Source organism: Podarcis pityusensis (assembly GCF_964106645.2).
Source record: "Podarcis pityusensis genome assembly, chromosome: 13".
NCBI classification, from domain to species: domain Eukaryota; kingdom Metazoa; phylum Chordata; class Lepidosauria; order Squamata; family Lacertidae; genus Podarcis; species Podarcis pityusensis.
The window spans coordinates 51001021-51022985 of NC_138038.1; the positions used below are offsets into that span (position 1 = coordinate 51001021).

The 21965-nt window shown below is 50.7% G+C and overlaps 2 protein-coding genes and 1 long non-coding RNA gene across 9 annotated transcripts in view; all 3 read right to left on the reverse strand.

Annotated features, from left to right (window-relative positions):
• Nucleotides 1-1895: 1895 nt before the first annotated feature.
• Nucleotides 1896-3082, reverse strand: LOC308462404. The gene is made up of 2 exons (XR_013979119.1): nt 2798-3082; nt 1896-2526 (listed from the first exon to the last, which is right to left on the reverse strand). It is a non-coding gene; the product is annotated as an uncharacterized lncRNA (long non-coding RNA).
• A 32-nt stretch (nt 3083-3114) lies between these two features.
• On the reverse strand, nt 3115-8114 carry TMEM88 (transmembrane protein 88). Its single transcript, XM_080980045.1, has 2 exons — nt 7682-8114; nt 3115-3412 (listed from the first exon to the last, which is right to left on the reverse strand). Exons 1-2 carry the CDS (start codon nt 7955-7957, stop codon nt 3146-3148), a joined length of 543 nt encoding a protein of 180 aa, XP_080836171.1. The 5' UTR covers nt 7958-8114; the 3' UTR covers nt 3115-3145.
• A 917-nt stretch (nt 8115-9031) lies between these two features.
• KDM6B (lysine demethylase 6B) overlaps nt 9032-21965 on the reverse strand; it is a 93964-nt gene continuing 81030 nt past the window's right edge. For all 7 annotated transcript variants that reach the window (XM_080979592.1, XM_080979597.1, XM_080979591.1 and 4 more), the window contains 7 exons: nt 21219-21367; nt 20142-20256; nt 18518-18705; nt 18027-18168; nt 16346-16472; nt 13305-13475; nt 9032-11435 (listed from right to left, as the gene is read on the reverse strand). In XM_080979592.1, the coding sequence (XP_080835718.1) occupies nt 11412-11435; nt 13305-13475; nt 16346-16472; nt 18027-18168; nt 18518-18705; nt 20142-20256; nt 21219-21367 (916 nt within the window). In that variant the 3' untranslated portion in view covers nt 9032-11411. The remainder of the gene's footprint in view (nt 11436-13304; nt 13476-16345; nt 16473-18026; nt 18169-18517; nt 18706-20141; nt 20257-21218; nt 21368-21965) is intronic.

The following is a 21965-nucleotide window of genomic DNA, read 5'->3' on the forward strand; positions in this document are numbered from 1 at the left end:
ACCAACCTTGGACCACTTATAAACGCCATCTCCAACTCCTCGAATTATTCCATCAACGGTGTCTCCGAAAAAATTTACACATCACTTGGGAAGACTGGCGAACTAATATCAGTGTACTGGAAGAAGCAAAGATCACCAGTGTTGAAGCAACGATTTTTCAACATCAACTTCGTTGGACTGGTCATGTTGTGCGGATGCCTGATGGTCGTCTTCCAAAGCAGCTACAGTGGTACTTCGGGTTACAGACGCTTCAGGTTACAGACTCCACTAACCCAGAAATAGTACCTTGGGTTAAGAACTTTGCTTTAGGATGAGAACAGAAATTGTGTGGCGGTGGCAGCAGGAGGCCCCATTAGCTAAAGTGGTGCTTCAGGTTAAGAACGGATCTCCGGAACGAATTAAGTTCTTAACCTGAGGTACCACTGTACTCTATTCCGAACTTAAAAATGGAAAGCGTAATGTAGGTGGTCAACAAAAAAGGTTTAAAGACTTGTCTCAAGGCAAATCTTTAAAAATGTAGTAGAAACACTGACAACTGGAAAACACTGGCCTGCGAGGGCTCCAGTTGGAGAACAGCCTTTACCAAAGGTGTCGTGGGCTTTGAAGACACTCAAACTCAGGACGCAAGGGAGAAACATGCTAAGAGGAAGGCACGCTTGGCAAATCCACACCGTGATCAGCTCCCACCCAGAAACCAATTTCCCCACTGTGGAAGGACGTGGATCCAGAATTGGCTTCCACAGTCACTTATGAACTCATTGTTAAAACCGTGTTTATAGAAGACAATCTTACTTGGCTACGAGGGATCGCCAAAGAAGAAGACATGGGGCAGTGTAAAAATTTGCCCAATCCTCTTTCAAAGCCATCTAGGGTGGGGGTGGGGGGAAAATCTTTTCTCTAAACTAAAAAGTCCCCCAAGATGCCTGCGTTCTCTCATTTCAATTCGCAATTTGCCAGAAGGAAAAAGTGGGCAAGCAGGGGAACAGGGCTGATGTTTCTCTCCCGCTCTGTTGGTGAGGAGGGGGATCCCTGAGCAAAATGGCGCTTGGCTATGCCTGTGACTTAAGGCACTGCAAATGCAAGTGTGATGCAAAGGTCCGTTTCTGCCATGATACGGTTCAAGTGCCTCTTCTACACCTTGTGTACTGGGTGTGACTTCCCCGAAAGAAAAACGGCTCATGCAAACTGCTCGTCCTTTCCAGTACCGTATTTTTCGCTCTATAGGACGCACTTTTTCCCCTCCAAAAATTAAGGGGAAATGTGTGTGCGGCTTATGGAGCGAATGCAGGCTCCTTGGCTTCAGCGATAGCAACGCGAAGCCTCCAAAGCACAGAGGGAGCGCTCCCTCTGCGCTCCAGAGGCTACGCGTTGCTTTTGCTGAAGCCTGGAGAGCGAGAGGGGTCGGTGCTCACCGACCCCTCTCGCTCTCCAGGCTTCAGGGATAGCCGCCTGAAGCCTTTGGAGCACAGCAGGAACTCGCGCTGCGCTCTGAAGGCTTCGGGTTGCTTTTGCTGAAGCCGGGAGAGCAAGACTCTTGATTTTTCTTGATTCCCCCCCCCCCTAAAAACTAGGTGCACCTTATGGTCCAGTGCGCCTTATGGAGCAAAAAATACTGTAATTGACAACCCCATGTCTGAAAGCACGAATGTAGATTTAGCCATCAAGGAAGTTCAGGTGCAAATAATATCCTTACGGTACTTAAATCTACATCATGAACCTGGTTAGATGGGGGGGGGGGATATGACCATATCCCGAGCTCCTTCAGAACAAGTTATTTTCTACGAGTTGACTAGCCCCTCCACACAGTGAATTTGTCCCCAGCCCCACCCACCATCCAAGTTCAAGGAAAATTGGAGCCCACCCCAGCCATAAGAAGAAACGCAACCACTCAAAGCTTTGTGTCAAAGTTGTAGTCTGCATATTGACAAAACTGTACAAAGGAGTTTCGTCCGAATAATTCCCGCCCGCGATAAATGTGTTGCTTGAACAGCTTATATGTAACTTGGCAAGAGCTCAAGGTGGCTGCGGCTTAGTGTGCGTGCGAGGAAGAGGGCAGTAGGACCCCTAACCTTTCTGGAACTCGTATCCTGATACTGCTGCAAAAATTATCCCCGGGGACAAATACAGGCTTCCATCATCACCCCTTTGTCCAACCACAGAAATCCAAAGGCAGACATGTCCCAGGTAGCAGAGAGTTCCATGGGTTAAAGAAACTACTTGCTAGAGCTATTCTTGCCTCTTCCCACCCACCCCTTTGTGTAGGAGAACCCTTTCATACATAGAAAGGGCTAATTCCTTACTTTTTTTAATGCAAAGTTTTGCTTGTGGAGCAATTCCCGCTCTGTAGGAAACTCTGTAATGGGTCTTCAACTCCCCAGCAGCCTTGTTTGTGTGAACTGAAGGGCAGCTGAGGGGAGAAGCGAGACTGAGGACCCCCACTCCACCCTAGCACACCGTCGCAAAGTCCTTCACCTCCAGGGTGAATTGTCAGTTTTTCCTCGTCAGCAGCTGGAGAGATTACAAATTCTCTGCGGGTGTGTTTAGGGCTTTTAATACTGGAAGCCGCTGGGAAATGAGGGTCTGCGTCCATCTTTCCTTATGAGCCAAAGTTTTTCTGTGCAGGGTCGTTTCCGTTCTTTGGAGGCAAGCGGGGAGACGGCTGCCGTTGGGCTCACCTCCTGCTTCCTGGCTTCTCACTGGCATCTGGGTGGCCGCTGTGAGAACGAGATGGACTTCCTTGGGCCTGACCCACCTACAGAGGTCTGCTTATGTTCTGATGAAGGCTAGACACTGGGACTGATGCTGAAATTGGCCGTCTCCCTTTCCTTAGAATCACGGAACCACAGAGTTGAAAAGGGACCCGCAAGGGTCCCCTACATCCCGCTGCAATTCAGGAACAACAGCCTTGCCTCTGATGGGATTTTCCGCCTCTCCCTTTGCAACAGTCCTGTGCTCTGTGAGAGCCTGACGCCCCATTGCACATCTCACTGCGGCGACGTATCCCACTCTTGCTGCCGGTCTGAGACAAGTGCGTTCCCTCAAGCTTGTGCGTCCAGATCTTGCCGCTGGTGTTCTGTGCCCTCCCCACCCACCCCACCCCACCCCACCCCACCCACTCCCGGTCCCAAACCGCCCCCCTCCCTCCTCAAACCCAGACTTTCTCCACTGGCTCGAAATCCTGGCTGCAGCAGCACCCGGAGCTGTGGTAATGAGACGCGGGCAGGTTCTTGTAGACAGCCTTGCTGTAGGGGACGAGGCAGTAGCCCAGCTGGAGCCTGCGGGCTAGGCGGCAGTAGGCAGCCAGCGCCAAGACCAGGAGGGGCACCAGGAGGGTGAAGCCCACCACCAGGAGCGCCACGGAGGAGGCGTCGTTCAGGTGGGCCGTGCAGTAGGGCTCCTGGCTGTGTAAGAACTGCAGGGAGAGAGGGAGAGAAAGCCATGTTAGGGGTCAAAGGCCATCAGAAGAAGCTTGCTGAATCAGGCCTCTGGCCCATCTGGTCAGCACATAGCTGTCAACCGTCCCTTATTTGGCAGGAAACTCCCTTATCCCAGCGCCATGTCCCGCTGCTGTCCCTTATTGATGATGTCCCTTAAATTTCCCGGGTTTCATGCTCGCCTGGCTCAGGAGGGAAGCAGCGGCTCAGGATCCTCCTCCACACGCACGAGAGCGCGCACTGGCGCCATTGTCCTGGCGCAAGGAGTTCCATCAGCCCTTCCCTGCCCGGGGGGGGGGAGAGACTCTTGCCCACGCCGCCCGCGAGCCCAGAGGTGGCAGCGGTGGTGGCAGCTGAGGAGGCAGCCTGAGGGAGGAGGAAGAGGAGGGGATGGGGAGGGACGCAGAAGGGCGGAGCTTCAGCGGCCGCCGCGGCGCCGAAACCACCTCATGCTGGATTGACAGCATCTGTCAATCCTACCAATGCATGTAACTCTTTACAATAGCAAAATCCCTTATTTTAGCTGCTGATCCCTTATTTTCGAGGCTGCTGGTCCCTTATTTTCAAATCTGTAAGTTGACAGCTATGGGTCAGCAGCCTGTTCTCACAGCGGCTGACCGGATGCTTGTGGCAAAACTTCGACAGGACCTGAAAACAAGAGCATTCTCTCCGTCCTGCGGTCCAGCGTGTGGACATGCTTGATGAAGGCGGTTCCTTCATGGTCACAAAGCTCTGTAACGCAGATCAGTTGCCAACCAAGGATGCTGTGGCGCAAGTAAAAGGGGGCATCTCTTCCCAATCTGGCCGTAAAAGCCAGATAAGGCTGGAGGAAAGGGGTGAAAGGGGCGTCATAAAACGAAGACCTTGCATGAACAAGCTGGGAGGGCCACTGTTCACGCCAACCCACACTGCCCACGTTTGCAGGATCAGGCCAAAGGCCCGTCTCGTCCAGCGTCCTGATCTCACAGTGGCCAACCAGATCCCCCCAAGAAGCCTGGAGAAGGGTGGCGAGGGGGCAGAGACGAGGGAAAGGGAGCTGGCTTCTTTCTGAACAACCAGCTCCTCCCCAAATTTCAGGGTGGGCAACAGAGACCCACACATCCATGCCTGGAATGTGCATCTCGTCCCCCACAAGGTTATCAAAGGCCCTGACCCTGGCATCTGGTTTTTGTCATGGCAAACAGAGTGGGAAGTCTGGACCCAGAGCCCCACTGAATCCTCTCCTCCCTCCCTATTGATCACTTCTTTCACTTTGGGGTGTGTTTGTGTGATTGCTGAGCTCACCTCCATCGCCCATGTTTACAAGCTGCTGTACCTGAAATATCGCACCAGCTGGAGGGTTAGACTGCTTCCTGGTCACACTCAGCTCCCTGTGTGGGCCAGTTTAGCCATGCAAGCACCTCCCGGCCGAGGCGGGCAGCAGAGCGAGGTGGTAGAGTCCCGAGGTGGCAGTGGTTGGGCTGTACCACCTCAGGGGGCAAGCGAAGTAATCGAATTTATAAAAACGCTTTTCAAGCCGAAAACGAGCTAAGCATGGCTGGCTGAGATCCTTTTTACACCGAGGTGCTAGATGTTTTTAATGGGGGGGGGGAGTTTTACTTGAGTTTCCTCTCTCCCCCAACCCCCCATGAAGGAACTTTTAAGCCAGGGGTCAGCAAACTTTTTCAGCAGGGGGCCGGTCCACTGTCCCTCAGACCTTGTGGGGGGACGGACTATATTTTGGGAAAAAATAATAATGAACGAATTCCTGTGCCCCACAAATAACCCAGGGATGCATTTTAAATAAAAGCAGACATCTACTCATGTAAAAACACCAGGCAGGCCCCACAAATAACCCAGAGATGCATTTTATATAAAAGGGCACATTCTACTCATGTAAAAACGCACTGATTCCCAGACCGTCTATGGGCCGGATTTAGAAGGCAATTGGGCCGGATCTGGCTCCTGGGCCTTAGTTTACCTACCCATGTTTTAAGCTGGTACATGACCCCACCCCCTTGCCAGCTCAAGTGGTACAGTCCCACTCTGCTACCACCTCCTTTTGCTGAATGTGAATTACAAAAGTCTGGGAGCAGGAAGCCAGCATCCTCTGCGGTGGTCACCCTAAGATGGTTGTTGTGCTGGTGTTGTAGGCACTCGAGAACCAGCGCAGCCCCCGCCCGCCCGCCTGCTCAGGTTTAACTTGGGCAGGCCACCCTATTTGAGGTAGGCCTGGCTCTGCTATTTGGAGGGGGGGGGCAAGGCAAGCGCTTCAGGCAACTGGGTTATCACGCTACCAACACACTCTTAGCACGCTGTCCCCATCCAAATAATCGTGGGAACTGTACTTTACCTCTCGCAGAACTTCGATTCCCAGCACCCTTAGCAAACTAAAGTTCCCAGGAACCGTGTGTGTGTGTGTGTGTTGGATTGTTTGTTTTGTTGCCAGTCCCTTTGGGTTGCAAGATAAAGCGACGAAGCAAATTTAATAAATGATAGCAATGTGTTCTAAATGTGTGTGCACACAGCAAATGGTTAAGTTTTTTAATTTACGATTTCCCCCAAGGGAGAAGTCTTTGTTGGACCTTCTGCCTCAAAGGAGCTAAGGCGGCTTTGGGGACTACGAAACACCTTGATGTGTGTGTGTGTGTGTGTGTGTGTGTGTGTGTGCGTGCGTGTGTGTTGTGAGCGAGGAGCGTTCGTTGCTGCATCTCAGATGTGCCACACATATCTTGGGCAAAAAGGCCATTTCTCCAGGGCAAAACTAAAAAAAATCCTGCAGCGCTGGAAGTGAGCAGAGCCACATGACGCGTTCCAGGAGACTGGAAAGAGGATATCCCTCTGCAATCTCCCAAAGCCCACCACGAGAGGCTTAATCCGAAAGCATTCCAGTGTTGCTCCCCCCGCCTTAAATGCTCCCTTAGGGAAGACCACCCCAGAGCTCCTGTATCTGCCAGGCCAGTCCTGGGGCGGATGAAAGAAGCCTGGTCCCTGCCTCTGGAAAGGCAGCCCAAATTCCAGGCCTTCCCCCCCCCCCTTTCCTGAAATCTAGAAAAGATGCCAGCAAAGACCTTACAAATGTAAAAATATGGACATCCAGCAGGGATGGTTGGAAGTGGAAGAGGGAATCTCTGCCCCATAAGAGACCGGTTCCTAAATTCAGCTTGGCCACTCTGGCCCACTGACTTCCATGGAGAAGGTTGTGCCTGTGACTGCTGGCAAGTCACCTCTCTCCCCGAGCCTCAGTATTCCCGATCTGTAAAATGAGTCCCTGCGGCAACACAAAATCTAGAGTAAGGAAGGAAGTATACCAACAGACTTTGGGCCAGTGGCAAGCTGGGGAAGATAACTGAAGCAAAATGGGGAGAAGAGTTGACTGCCAACTCTGGAAGTAGGCAGAGCAGAAGTGGGGGGATCGGGAGCCCCCCAGACTGCTGGGCTCCACCTCCCATCAGCTCCAGCCAGCGAGGACAGTGGGTCTATCAGCGTTTGGATGGAGCCTTTCTTGAAAAATAATTCTTAGCCAGGATAAAGAAGGTCAAGCCCCTGTTCAGTTTTAGCACAATTCCTACTGCAGGGAGGAGGGAAGGAAAGAGTATTCAGGATGCGGCAAACTCGCTTTGGAGATGCAAAAAGTGTTGCTTTTTCCGCCCGAGGTCACGCCGAGAACATTTTGCCAGGATTTCACAAGCCCAGGAGCTGGAAACACGGCGGAAAACTACAAACCTTTGCAATTAAGCCCATGCTCCGAAACTTTTAAGTTTGGGGTGGAATTAAGAACAAATTGGCCAAAAGATTACATATCTGGCCTGGAAGTCTCTCTCCCCTAGGGCTGGTTGGGGGTTGTTTTGGATGTGTGCGAGGAAGAGTACCTCTGAGCTTGTGCAGAGTGCGTAAGTCCTGTCCCCCCCCCAGCCCAATGCTCCACGGCTGGGCTTGCCCATTGAAAAATATGCTCTGGAATAAACTACAACCCAAATTGAGCCCTGAGAAAGGCATATCTGTCCACACTGGCCTTCACCCCAACCCTGGCAAAAAAAGCCCCCACATCTACTACGCAACGCCTCATTCTCTCACCCCCAAAGCATCAAAAGGGTCAGGCTATTATTTCAAAGAGCATTTGGGAGGGTTTACATAGTTTACACCCCAGTTCAGTCCTGGCAGCGTCCTCATTTCTGACCCACAGCTCCCCGCTCATCTGCCTGGTCCTGATTCTGTGGGATATCGGTGGGAGGGAGGGGTGCTGTAGTAAAACGAGGACCACCTACCTTGGAATGGCACAGGAACCCGAACCCCAGCAGCACCCCCGCCGGGAGCAGGATCAGCCCAAATATGACCCCCACGAAGAGGACGTTGAGGCCCCCGATGAGCAAGTTCTGGACTGTGACCAGCACGGCACACGCCCAACAGTCCAGAGACCCTCGCAGCTCCAAGGCCCCTTCCCCACCGTAGGGAGGGGGCGGCAGCGGGGAGACCCCCGCCCCACTCTCGTGTTCCAGGGACCCCGACACGGCTTTCTGCGAGCGAGTGTCCAGGCCCATCATCTCAGGCTGCTGGTCCCTAACTCTTGCAACAACGCTGTTCCGAGCAGAGACGCTCCTGCCTCGCTGCTTGGCTCAACAAATTATCTCGCATCCTTTATAGGCTTCCCCATCCATCTCCACCCCCTTTCAGCTGCCGGGCAGGCCTCCACCTCTCCTGGATAATGTAGGAATGCAGACACACAACACACACACACACACACACACACACACACACACACACACACACACAGAGCGCAAGTGCCCATCAAACACACCACCTCCCAAACTGGTCCAACCAAGAGATGCTTGGCTTGTTGCACCATTCCCAGAGGGTGGGGGGGGAAGGGTCTCCCTGGGCTCAAATTCCTGGGATGTTTCTCTTTCCAGAGACCCACCCACCCCCATATATGCCTCCCCCTTCGTGGTCCATGCCTGCTAAGTCCCAGACCATGCTTGTAAAAGGGGGGGAAAGATTTGGTGCACATAAACACACCGGAGACGGTGGTACCACGAGGTTGCACTGGGGTGCCAAGAAAAGGCGCATTTGACCCAGGGATGGGAGGTCCATCTCCTGCACAAGCACCTTCAAAACAAGCAGGCGCTGTGCAAGAGCTGTGGCCTTCCTGTTTGTCTCAAGAGGGGCTTTTGCAGGAGAAGGTTCACTGGGATGCTGGTTGGTGGTACCTTGGTGCTCAGAGCGAGGGGGCATCATTGGTTTGCCGCAGGAGCCGTATTGGGAAAAAACAATGTCCACCAATTGAGGATGCAGAGTGTAGCCATAACGGCCAGTAGCCATCGATAGCCCTCTCCTCCGCCAATTTGTCCAATTAGCTTTTAAATCCCTCCAAGTCTGTGGCCCTCATTGCTTCCCACGGAAGCGAGTTCCCGCAGCTTAACTGGGACAAGAACGACGGCTTTATATCGCGTACCTTTCCTAGTAAAAAAACATTCTGCCCTTCCCCAAACAATGGGGGGGGGGAAGAGAGAGAGGCTTGTTTTAATGACTGGGCAAGAGATTTGATGTATTGAGCACACCAGATGAAAGCTTTTCGTATATCCAGGTTGGAGAAATGAAGGAAGACAAAAGGCGGCTGGTTTCTTTTTTATCTCTGTGAGTTAATTTAATTATTTATTTATTTTACATTTACAAAATAAGATTTGCTTTCTCCTTGTCCCCCTACAGTACGATAAGAATCAATTTATGTGAGAGTGAGTTTTCTCAGAGAAGCAAGATTGTTCATCTGCTTTTTTTCAGTGTGTGAGTGATTGGTGAGGGTGGGGTGGGGGGAAATCTGGAACTAAAAAAAGTGCAGGTTTTTTTCAGAAGGAAGGAAGAGGTTTCCTTCCTTCTGTAGGGTGGGGTGAGATTCTTCCATTAAAAAAAAAAAAAAGGGAAGGGGAATCAACAGATGAACCAGGATCAGGCTTTTGTTTCCCCAATCCAAACCCCACCCCCCCACCCCACCCCCATGAGAAAACAGAGCACCATGTCAAGGAAAAAACATCGACAGAAAAAATATATCTGAAAGAACATGTTAAGTAATTCAATAAAAAATTCCAGAAAGGAGCCAAACAAAAAAAAACCTGGAACAACAAAAGGAGACACTTTTTTTCTTTTTTAAAAAAGAAACAGGTACAACAACATTGTAAAAAGTTAAAAATAAAAAAGAGGCTGGATCAAACCCCAAAAGAGGACCAATAAATAGAGAGATCATTACCAAAAAAAAAAAAAAAAAAAAAAGGAGAGACGTATAAATTAAAAAAGAGAGAAAGAGAAAGAACATTTACAAACTGCAAAACAATTTTTTGAGGCATGGAGGTACAATTATTATTATTTTTTTAAAAAAAAAGAAAGAAAAATGACCCCAAATCTGAGACGTTTCTGTCTTCTTCTTTTTCAAATGGATCTGGGAGTTGTAACTGTAGAGTCAAAAGGGCAGAGAATTGGAGGAGGAAGAGGAAGGGGGGGGAATGAATTCAGCCAAGGAATATATATATATATTTATATATCTTGAGTTAAGGTTAAACGGATTTTATCAGCTGAAGAGGAGGCGTTAAGGGTCAGAGTTAAGGGTCAGCCATAGCTAGGCAGGCAGAGGGCAGAGTTAAGGGGTCCTTGTTAGATTGCCAACCGCACCCCACCCCCTGCCCCCCACAAAAATGGCATAGGGAATTGGGGGCTGGGGCAATGGCAACACCTAGGGATAGGGGGAGGAGGAGGGGGAGAAATCAGCTCCCCCCCTCCCCTTTCGTGAAAAAGGAAAAAAAAATCTCCCATCTACCCGTGTGTCTGATTTGGGGCGAGCACCACTCCCTCCGCACGGGGTTATTGTTTCCACCATATCCCAATCTCCTTTCGCACGAGGACTTCCTCCGTCCCGCTTGCTCCTCGCGCAAAAAAACTCGTATATTTTTTATTTTTATTTTTTTTGTTTCGTTTTCTGTATTTTGTTTTTTAAAAGCAGTTTCTAATACAAACCAGGAATTTTTTCCCCCCTTCTTATATTTATATATATATATATATAATATATATAAAAGGATGTAAGAAATCAAAATGTCCATCAGAATAATTAAAAACCACACGCGGGAAAAAATTCGCCAACCCTCCCCGGCTCCCCCCCTCCAATATATATAAATCAATGTACACTCTCCCCCCCCCCCGCCCCACCATATCCCGATGAGAAGTTCACCCAGAGAGAACTGAACCCATAAAAGTTCTGTGTTAAGAAACCCGTATTAATTTTTCTTTTTCATTTTTTTTTGCTTGCTTCCGTTTCCCAAACTCTCTTTTTTTTCCCTTTAAATTTCTGCCAAGAAAAACGTAATCGAAAGGAAAGGAAAAAAAAACCAAAACAAAACCAGGCACCCCCAAATTTAGACAGCAGTCTCTCTTTCTCTCTCTCATTTTCCGCTCGCTGGCATTCCACCCCGGCGAGAGAGACGGAAATTAATGCTCTTGAGAAGAAGGGAACGCTTTCACACACCCCTCTCGATCTGTTCATAGAAGCTCCCCGAAACCACCGCACCCCAATTCTTGTCCATGCAGGACGAATCCAGAGGCACAGTGGAATTTCGCCATGTTCGCCGTCGATTTCGCTGCTCCATTCCGTTTGCTCTTTGAATTTTTTTGATTTTTTTTTAAAGTTCAGGGTTTTTCCCCCTGCTTTTTTAATACAAAATCAGCACCACCCAGGAAAAAAAAACCCAAAAACGAGAAAAGGTTCGTTCTGAAGAATAAATTAAAAAAAGGGGTCCGTCAGGAGTACGCCCCAGGTCACGACGCTTCTGCTACCTGCCCCCCCGGCTCAGGGCAGGTTTGAGTTGAGAAGGGCGGGTGGAGATCAGAGGCTCAGCTGCTATTGGAGGGAGAGGGCGGAGGGCAGACCATAGCAACCCCCCCACCCCACACGAGCAGGGGGGGGGCGAGCTAGCGTGGAGAGACGGCCCAGACATCCGTGTCCAGGCGTGGTATGGCTCATCTGGAACTGGGCGGCGCAGACTGCAGGAGAAAAGGGGAGAGAGAAAAAACCTACAATTAGCAGCCTGCCTTCCAAATCGTAGCACCGTAAAGTTGGAAGGAACCCTCTGCAGCAACGCAGGAATCCGTCCTCCATGTGACAGCCCTTCCGATAGGGCTATCATATCTCCCATTTCCCAGGCTTAACATGCCCCACCCTCTCAAAAGGCTTGGTTTCCAGACCAGTCTTGGACGCCGTTTTCTCTGCACACCTTCCAGCTTGTCAATATCCTTTTTAAACCGGGGTGCCCGGAATCAGACACAGTTTTCCAGGTGGGGTCTGACCAAGGCAGAATAGAGTGGGACTATGGCTTCCCTTGAAGCCGCTGGGAGAGATCATCAGGGGGTTTGGGCTGGGTTTCCATCAATATGCAGATGGTACACAGCTCTACCTCTCTTTTAAATCGGAACCAGTGAAGGCAGTGAAGGTCCTGTTTGAGTGTCTGGAGGCAGTTGGAGGATGGATGGCGGTTAATGGATTGAGGTTGAATCCTGACAAGACAGAAGTACTCTTCTTGGGGGACAGAGGGTGGGCAGGTGTGGAGGATTTCCTGGTCCTGAATGGGGCAACTGTGCCCCCGAAGGACCAGGTGCGCAGCCTGGGAGTCATTTTGGACTCACAGCTGTCCATGGAGGCGCAGGTCAATTCTGTGTCCAGGGCAGCTGTCTACCAGCTCCAGGATGAGACCCTCCCTGCCCGCAGACTGTCTGGCCAGAGTGGCGCATGCTCTGGTTATCTCTCGCTTGGACTACTGCAATGCGCTCTTTGTGGGGCTACCTTTGAAGGTGACCCGGAAACTACAATTAATTCAGAATGCAGCCGCTAGGCTGGTGACTGGGAGTGGCCGCCGGGACCATATAACACCAGTCCTGAAAGACCTACATTGGCTCCCAGTACGTTTCCGAGCACAATTCAAAGTGCTGACCTTTAAAGCCCTAAACAGCCTCAAAGGCCCAGTATACCTGAAGGCCCAGTATACCTCCACCCCCATCATTCTGCCCAGACACTGAGGTCCAGCGCCAAGGGCCTTCTGGCGGTTCCCTCACTGCGAGAAGTGAGGTTACAGGGAACCAGGCAGAGGGCCTTCTCAGTAGTGGCGCCCTCCCTGTGGAACGCCCTCCCAGCAGATGTCAAAGAGATAAACAACTACCTGACATTTAGAAGACATCTGAAGGGAAGTTTTTAATGTGTGACATTTTAATGTATTTTAATCTTTGTTGGAAGCTGCCCAGAGTGGCTGGGGAAACCCAGCCAGATGGGCGGGGTACAAATAACAAATTATTATTATTATTATTATTATTATTATTATTATTATTATTCCCTTGACCTGTTAATGCAGCCCAGAATCCCATGACCTGCTTTTGCTGCTGCTGAGTCGTGTTAAAACTGTGGTAAGCTCATACGCCTATATGCTTTTCACAAAAGCGCTGCTGTCACGCCAGGTGTCCCTCACATCCACCCTAAGTTTGTGCATCTGGTTATTCCTGCCTAACTGAGGAACCTGACATTTGTCCCTGTCGACAGGCATTTTGCTAGTTTGGGTCCAGGTCTCCAATCTGTTACAGTCACCTAGAATCCTGATTCTTTCTCCTGCTAACAGAAACTGGGTTTTTGTGTTTTATCCAGTTTTCATCTTACAGATCTGTTAAATATAATTCATAATAACAATCAATAATCCTCAGAGAGCCACTTTGGGAGGACACTAGAGTTGATTGAACAGCTCTGAAGTGCCTTGAAGAGCCTTGGTGACGTTTCCCTTGTCTGCCACTAGGCGGCACCCTCCTCTTTGCTTTACCAAACCTGCGATCCCGTGGGGCCTGCCTCTCCTACTTCCCCAGACATATACTCACCAGGGTGAAGCTGTCATAGATGTGTATCAGTTCTTCCGTCTTGTATTGCTCAAGCACCACCACGCCGTGGAGAGAGGAGCTCCTCTTGCGGGCGCAGGCCTCACAGTGCACCAGGTACGTGTTTTTGCCCCCGTTTTCGCTCGTCACGAAAAGGATGTTGAAGACCTCCACCTGCGGGGAGCACACGGGGAATCAGCGACTGTGGCAACGGGACGTGGCCTTTGCCTCTACCCTCCTTGTCAACCTGTGCTGGGTAAGGGTGCACTGGGAGGAAAGCAAGTTAAAGGCTTTCCTTCCCACCTCTGCCTCTAATCACAGCTGTAAGCAGATTAGCCCCCTGAGGCTCCAAGAGGCCTGGTTGCTCAACCCCACCTAAAACCCCTCCAAATTTCACCCAGGTCTGCTCCCCACGCCCTCAGCTACTAGATCCCTTTTAATTGCATGGCAGATCACCTCCTCCTGTATCCCAAAATCCAAACCAATAAGTTCTGCTCTTCCTTTAAATACCTCCCTGACATAATCAATGCACCTTTTTTGGGAAAAGAGTTTTCCAAGCCTGCCTTCCACTTTTGTTAGCAGTTAACAACGGCCACCCCTCCAAAAAATTAAAATAAAATAAAGCATAAATGCCAGCCTGCCATGGTTTCTAGCGTTTAATAAGCAGGGATCTCTCCCAGCCGCCCCACTCAGCACTGCAGTCACACTCGAGGCAAACGACAGTATGGGGGAGCACCGAGAAGGGCAAGCCTTTTGTGTTTACTGGTTAAAACCCTTCCGGAAAGGGCGGGAGGAGGGGGTTGCCCAAGCGCATGCCCGCCACTGGCAGAGAACGTCAGCCGTGGCTCAAGGCGGGCAAAAGGAGCTGCTGCGGCGAAAGAAGAGAGCAAAACACAAAGCTTGCGGCCGCTTTCTTCTGCCACGGGGTGAGGCTTTCTGGCTGGGAAGAGGGGCAGAAGTGTGGGACCCAAAGAAGCACGACGCCGACACAGAACCGAGGGGGAAGCAGTTTTATTTCTTCTCCACCAACATAAATAAATAAAAACCGAGCTCTGCGCACTTGGCTGACGCGACACATGCCTGAAACGCAACCTATTGCTGAGTGTCCTTCTCCAGTGAATCTTGCAGCGGGTTACTCTGGAAGAGAAGGCGTTGATCCAGCCTCGCCTGAGCGACAGGGAGGGATCCCCAAATCTTGGCATCTTCAAGGGATGCTTTCCCCTGCATCACCCGCCAGGACTCCAGGATAGGGACCCTTGTGATGGGGCAATGAAGGTCAACCACAGGATTCTGTCTTGAGATGGGTGTGACTCTGGAAACAGAGGCTTCCTTCCTGCATCTCAGGCGTTTCTTGACACAAGCCCTTGCTTGGCTGACTTCCCCTTTCCCTGTGAGGCTCGGCCGACAACAAGCCCTGCTTCCTTTCCACTTCCGGGGGGTCAGACTAGATGACCGTGTGGGTCCCCTCCAACTCTACCGTTCTGTGATTCTGTGGCTTCTTTTATCCCAAGTCACTGCAGCTGAGTCCTGGCTCCATGGCTGAGGAGAAACTGCAGGGGCTGCAGTCTCCTCCACCCAAATTCACGGCGGCTTCCTGGCTTCAGTCGGGTTGGCACCTCACTTTTGACCCTGCCTTAAGGAGACTGCACAGCAGACATTCCTTCTTCGCTGCTTGAGCTGCGCTGTCTCTCAGACTACCCCGAGACCTCAGGACGAGGTCCTTCAAAAACCTCAGTGGAGCTTTGCGGCTGGATCAGGCCCATTTAGCCTAGCATCCTATCCCTCCCTGCAATTCCCGGCAGCTAGGAGCCATGTTCCCTCAGACAATAGAGATAAGAGCACAGCCATCGAGGTGAGTAGCCGCTGAGAGCCTCATCTCCCACGAATTTGTCTCATCCTCTTCCGGAGACTTCCAGCAGGGAGTTCCACAGGATGCCCTTAAAGCATGTTCTTTCTTCTATCCATCCCGAATCTTCCAAGGATCAACTTCACTCTCTGGTCCCTAAGCTGCACCAGGCATCGTTTTATACACCTATTTAACCTTTTTGGTAAGCTAAGAAGCCCCATAGGGGAAATACTCCAGTTCCTTAAATCGTTTTGGTCGCCGTTTCCCAAACCTTTCCTATCTCTGCACGATGACACTTAATGAGGTGCAGCCACCAGAACTCTGCTTGGGGTCCAGCTTCCTCCATCGGGGTCTTCCTTTCAGAGAGGGCAGATATAAAATTATATTTTCCTCCCGTTTTCATCATGGTGATCTACTGCAAGCCTTACGGGGGCTTGGGCGAGGCTTCTTAGTTTGAGACTCTTGAGGTGAAGTTTTGGAGAGCCGCGAGGTCCGACTTCACAATACGCTGCTGATCCTTCCGGAGGCTTCTTTTTCACCACAGCTTTTTTTAAGACACGCGTTTCATACTCACTGTTTCGACCTTCCTAATCCCCTTTATGGCTTCTCGGGGGCCGTCAGGAATGAAGGAGGCATGGGAGCCTCAAACTGGAGTTGGGTACAGGAGGTATTTTAAAGACAAGCAGGCCTCATCAAACACTGTTCACACCACAAAGGCCTAGGAAACCCTGCCAGGCCCTTTCAGTGGAAGGGGGAAAGGACTGTTTTCCAAAAAATAAAAAGTCTGTGGCGGGGGGAACGGAGTCTGTCACAGGCTAGGAGGACCTGCCGGCCGCTCTCTGCCCAAGAGCTTGGAGCAAATGGATCGCCGAGGACGGAAAGATGGCCACTTCCGTGGGGGTCAACTTTCAGAGAGCGTGAATGCGGAAGGCAAACCTCATCCCCACAGTCAGAACTGCAGAGAGGGCCGGACATGGAAGCCCCAGTCAACTGGGGTTTATTCTGGGGGGTGGGTGCACCAGGACTGGCGCTGTCTCGGAGCAGGGAGCGCCACCTGCGTTGCTGGCGCTGTGGCGGACCTGTGGAGAAGGGGCAGCGCCCTGGAGGAAAGCGAGGTTGAGAGAGGGACGGAGCCTCACTCCCGTGGAGTTGCCACTGTGGCGGGAAAGAGAAAAGCGAGAGCAGCCGGAAAGCTTACGTCGCATTCGTTGCAGTAGTAGGCCGGCTCGTCCTTCACGCGGCCCTGGTAGGCGATCTTCTTGCCGGACCGGACGAGGCTCTCTCTCTGCACCTGGCAGTGCTTGATCGACTGCATCAGACAGTGCCTGCAAGCGGGAGAAGAGGGCAGGGGTCAGGATGCGGCCGGATGCACCTCTCCACAGGGACGGATGAAGCAGCCAACGCATCGATGTGGGGCGGGCAAAACCCCCCTAAGGGATTCTGTTAATTTAATTGCATCTCGCATTGCCCCCCGAAGGTCAATGCATGTTAAGGCGGCACATATTAGAAACTGCACGGTTTTGGTGCTTTTACCTGCGCAGTAAACATCGCATCTGTATTTAAACAGTAGCCACAGAAGAAACAAGAGGGACGGAAAATGACACATCCGGGCAGGGACTCAGGCCATTTGGGGGTGCGGGGCTGAGCTCTGTCACTAGCCCAAAACTACTGGAAGCTCAAAAAATTGAAGAGCCTTTTTCTTAGCTTAAAGGAAGGAAGGACAGAAAGAGCTCAGGGTGGGAAGAGCCTCAAGCCTTGATTTCCCCCCCCCCCCCCAAAAAAATAACCCCCTCAAATTCATGTTTCTTTTTCCTTGTTTCTATCATGTATTTTGTGTTTTAATATTGTATCTTTATGTTGTGAGCAGCACTGAGATTTGTGGGTGAAGGGTGGTATACAAATTTAATAAAGAAATACAATTTTTAAAAAAGTTTTTTTTAAAAAAAGAAACAACACACAAACTCTACATCCTATCGATTCACATTACGTAAACATTTTGTCAAAGTGAACCTTTCCCTGCCTAAATGCAAGTGTAAAATATCATTTGTTGACTGTGAATTGCCTTTCCCATAATAAATGTTTTTTGTGGGGGAGGCAGCCCTTCCTCGCTGAGCTGGAACATAATTTGGGCAGCCCAGGACGTCCACACACGGTTACACACTAGCCAGGCTGGTGCCCCGGGGAGATCACTTTGGTGCTGCTACTAACACAGCGGTTTGGACTTCACCCCCGGAAGTGCACTCCATTGTCTGTTGAGACAGACGGATGCCAACACCATCATCAGCTGCTATTGCAAAATCCGTGTTTGTTTTCCCAGACAAACTTCGACTCCTTTTCCAGCACAGGGGATAAAATGCCTAAGACTGCTTCTCTTATTTATAATGCAACATTTCTAGCATATGTTAATTTAAAAAAAAAATCTTTGGAACATACGGTAACGTATTGCCTGTTTATCTGTTCTATAGATTACACACACACACACTTACTTCCTGTGTTTTTCACAGCTGTTGAAACGGGGCAGGGGGAGGGAGACGGGACCCCTGGCCCCCCAGGTATTGCTGAGCCAACATCCAACAACATCTGGAGGGTGAAATGTCCCCCACATCTGTGCTAAGGGCACAAGAGGCCTCCCATCACCCCCCCCACCAAATGATGGAGACCCCACTTGCAACCAAAATGAGGCTGGGGTCCTCATCATTTCAGCAGAGGGCCCTTCCCACTGAGGGCCCCTTCTATCTGGTCCCCAACCAAGAGACTTTTGTGCACTTGAGGAAGTGCAAGGAACTGCCCAAGGAACAGATGCAAAAGCAGGAGGGACACGGCCAGGAAAGGTTGGAGGAGTTGCGGGGGGGGGGGCCAGAAGCAAAAGCCCTCCTCACTTGATCATTTTGTACAAGTCGGGGTCACTGATCTTGACGGTGCGGGCCACGTTCCAGGAGACGTGGATCATGGGCACAATGGACTTGACGTTCTTCACCTCGTTCCATTCGTAGCGCTCAAGGGCCAGCTGGTACTGGTAAGCTGGAAGGGAAAAGGAAGAGGTCAGGGGGGCAGGAAGAGGACGCCCCTCCAGGCAAGGAGAGGATCGCGTCATGGAACCTCCCGCCGCCGGTGCCCTCCCACCGTTTGGATTCCATTCTTAGACCGAGGTAAAGTTCGCAAACCAGGACACTACTTCCGCTTTTGCGGAGTTTGTAAACGGAATCAGGACTGTTCTGAAACCGAGGCACCACTGTAATAGAATCCTGGAAGCAGGACATGACCCTGCCCTTTATAGAGTGTGGGGCACTGGTGGGGCTCCGGGATCCCCTTTTCAACTCCTCCTCCTCCCGCCCCGCTTTTAGGGACCTCGGCCATCCGGCTAAGTTACCTGTCAGGGGGCCGACGTTCCAGGCGATGTTATTACACCACCCGGTGGCCTGAACCCAATGCACCGTGCCGGCGTTGATCCACACGAGATCTCCGGGGCGCTGGATGAAGCGGTAGACGGGGATGTTGGACTGGTAAAGGTCCTCGAGGATGGGCCACCACGAGCCGGTCAGGTAGTCGACACCGTGCCTGCGGGAAAGCGGGCGTTGGGGTGACGAGGAAAGGGGGAAACCACCCGGAAAGACTTAATACGTTCCCCTATGATGGTCCCACGGAAGTGGGCAAAGCAGTGCAGCAGCACCTCTCGTGCCCCCGATCCCAGGAACCGACCCCCCAAATCATCCCCTTAGGGCAGGGGTCCACAAACCTGGCACCCATGGGTGCAACAGCATCCTCAAGGTATTCTCCTGGGACCCACAAAGCCTCTGGCCACCCACCCACACTGACTCTTGGGTCATGAGATGGCAAGAGGGGTAATAATAATAATAATAATAATAATAATAATAATAATTTATTTATACCCCGCCCATCTGGCTGGGTTTCCCCAGCCACTTCCAACAAAACACTAAAATACAATAATCTATTAAACGTTAAAAGCTTCCCTAAACAGGGCTGCCTTTAGATGTCTTCTAAAAGTTTGGTAGTTGTTTTTCTCTTTGACATCTGGTGGGAGGGCATTCCAACAAAGATTAAAAATACATTAAAATGTCACACATTAAAAACTTCCCTTCAGATGTCTTCTAAATGTCAGGTAGTTGTTTATCTCTTTGACATCTGAAGGGAGGGCATTCCACAGGGAGGGTGCCACTACTGAGAAGGCCCTCTGCCTAGTTCCCTGTAACTTGGCTTCTTGCAGCGAGGGAACCGCCAGAAGGCCCTCGGAGCTGGACCTCAGTGTCCGGGCAGAACGATGGGGGTGGAGACGCTCCTTCAGGTATACTGGACCGAGGCCGTTTAGGGCTTTAAAGGTCAGCACCAACACTTTGAATTGTACTCGGAAACATACTGGGAGCCAATGGAGGTCTTTCAAGACCGGTGTTATATGGTCTCAGCAGCCGCTCCCAGTCACCAGTCTGGCTGCCGCATTTTGGATTAGTTGTAGTTTCCGGGTCGCCTTCAAAGGTAGCCCCACATAGAGCGCATTGCAGTAGTCCAAGCGAGAGATAACCAGAGCATGTACCACTTTGGCGAGACAGACAGCGGGCAGGGAGGGTCTCATCCTGCGTACCAGATGGAGCTGATAAACAGCTGCCCTGGACACAGGTTACCTTTTTCTCCCCTGAACACACCATAGAGTTGAAGAAGGAAGTTGCAAGAACGGCTTCCTTTCCCACTTCCTCTTCAAGTTTTCAGCTTAATTTTACTGGATCTGACTTCTGTTCAGTTCCCAAAAGCAAAGTGTGCCTGTTTTTTTGTTTTGTGTTTGTTTGTTTTTGTGTGTGTGCTTTCCCTCTGTGTGCCTCTTGAGGTGGTAGGGGTTATCTGGGGAAGATAAGTGACCGGGGGGGTGGGGCACACCAATGGCGCTTGCTCAAAAACCCACCAGGAAACCCTGGTACCAGCGAGCTCTCCATCTTGCATACGCATATGTGACATTTATACAGCAGCAGGGACATGACCCTCACCTGTCACAGAAGGCGCTGATGTCCTGCCAGTAATGCTCGTGGACAGCAAACCACTCGCAATCTCCCGGCCCAATGTTGATGTTCACGGAACAGAAGTTGTTGTTCTCCTGGTGCCCTGGAAGTTGGGGGGGGGGGGGGGACAGGACACAAGTTATAGCAGAGGTTCTCAAAGGGTCTGGCATTAGTGGATGGCAAGTGCGGCAGGAAGATTTGAGGACAATCCTACACATTTCAGTGTCAAAACAAAACTATTTTTGCTTATTTGCAAATTATGGATATACTGTATTTTTTGCTCTATAAGACGCACCAGACCACAAGACGCACCTAGTTTTTGGAGGAAGAAAACAAGAAAAAAAATATTCTGAATCTCAGAAGCCAGAACAGCAAGAGGGATCGCTGCGCAGTGAAAGCAGCAATCCCTCTTGCTGTTCTGGCTTCTGGGATAGCTGCGCAGCCTGCATTCGCTCCATAAGACGCACACACATTTCCCCTTACTTTTTAGTGAGTCTTATAGAGCAAAAAATACGGTATTTTCAAAATGAGAGCAAGAAATAGATACCGAGGACAATATTGTTGTGGTTTTCAAGTATGAAAGATCGGAAAAGAGAAAGGCATCTTTTTGTTGATGAGCAGATAAGAGTTTGTTTGTCCCAAATTGGACCTAATATAAATGAGATTACCTGGCAAAAGCAAGCTAATGCCTCTCACTGTATGCGTTCATAATTATCTGGGGGCAGCCATGCTGTCAGATTGCCTCTGCTGGAGAGGTGGGAAGCAGAAAACTTGCTCGCACCCCTGAACTAGGGTAGAAGCTGACCGTTCAGAAACTGGACCGGAGTTTTGGTTTCCCTCTTTCCTCCCCATCCCTTTCCTCCTGTGTGTTGTGTGCCCCCCACCCCCGATCGTAAGCCTGCAGGCAGCGGCTGCCTTGTTCCCTACTGCCTTGGGCTATATGTTAGGTGCTCTGCAGACCTTTTCCGGCTGAAGAAGGGGGGGGGGGTAGAGATACTCTAAATAAAACCACTCAATCAATCAAACAACCCAGCCAGCGGCTATCGCCGCAGCTTGTGGCCTTACCTGGTGTGCGGCTTCCAGGCACTTTCATGTACAGCTGCACCGTGTTCATGCCCAGGATGGTGTGCCCCACGTGACTCAGCATGTTGCCCGTCGACGTGACCCGCATGAAAGCTGGCAACTTGAGAAGCTCCTGCAACTGCGGTTTCCACCTGTGATGCATATTAGGAGAGAGCGGTCAGCTGCGATTCCTGCATCGCAGGGGGATGAAATAGGTGGCCCTTCCACAATTCAACAGCTATTAAGATTAGTTTTTGGGAAACTACTTTCTAAATATTTATCATAACATTGATATGTATTCGTTTACTGATTTTTTGCATTTATTCGCTGCTCTCCACCTCCCTTTTAAAACGAAAACACATCTTGCACGTCTTGTTGTCCACTTGGGGGCAGCACTGAGAAGCAATCAGGTTTCCTTCTAGTGACAAAAACCAAATAATAATAATAATAATAATGGGGTTGGGGTGGAGACTGGGGGGTGTGGTAGAGAGCTTCACCTGCAGTGACCAGTTATGACCACTGGATGGAAAGCAAAGAGCTCTGTCAAGGTGAGAAGGTGGCATACAATGCAATGGCAAAATACAGCCACAGGGAGGCAGCATGGAGCATCACAATAGAGGGGGGAAATAATTCCAGGGCATGGCTACAGAGGGGCAGCACTGAGAAATATTAAGTCTCCTGCCTGCAATGACAAAATATGCCACAGAGGGGCAGCAACGAGCAATGTTAAGTCTCCAGCTTGTAATGACA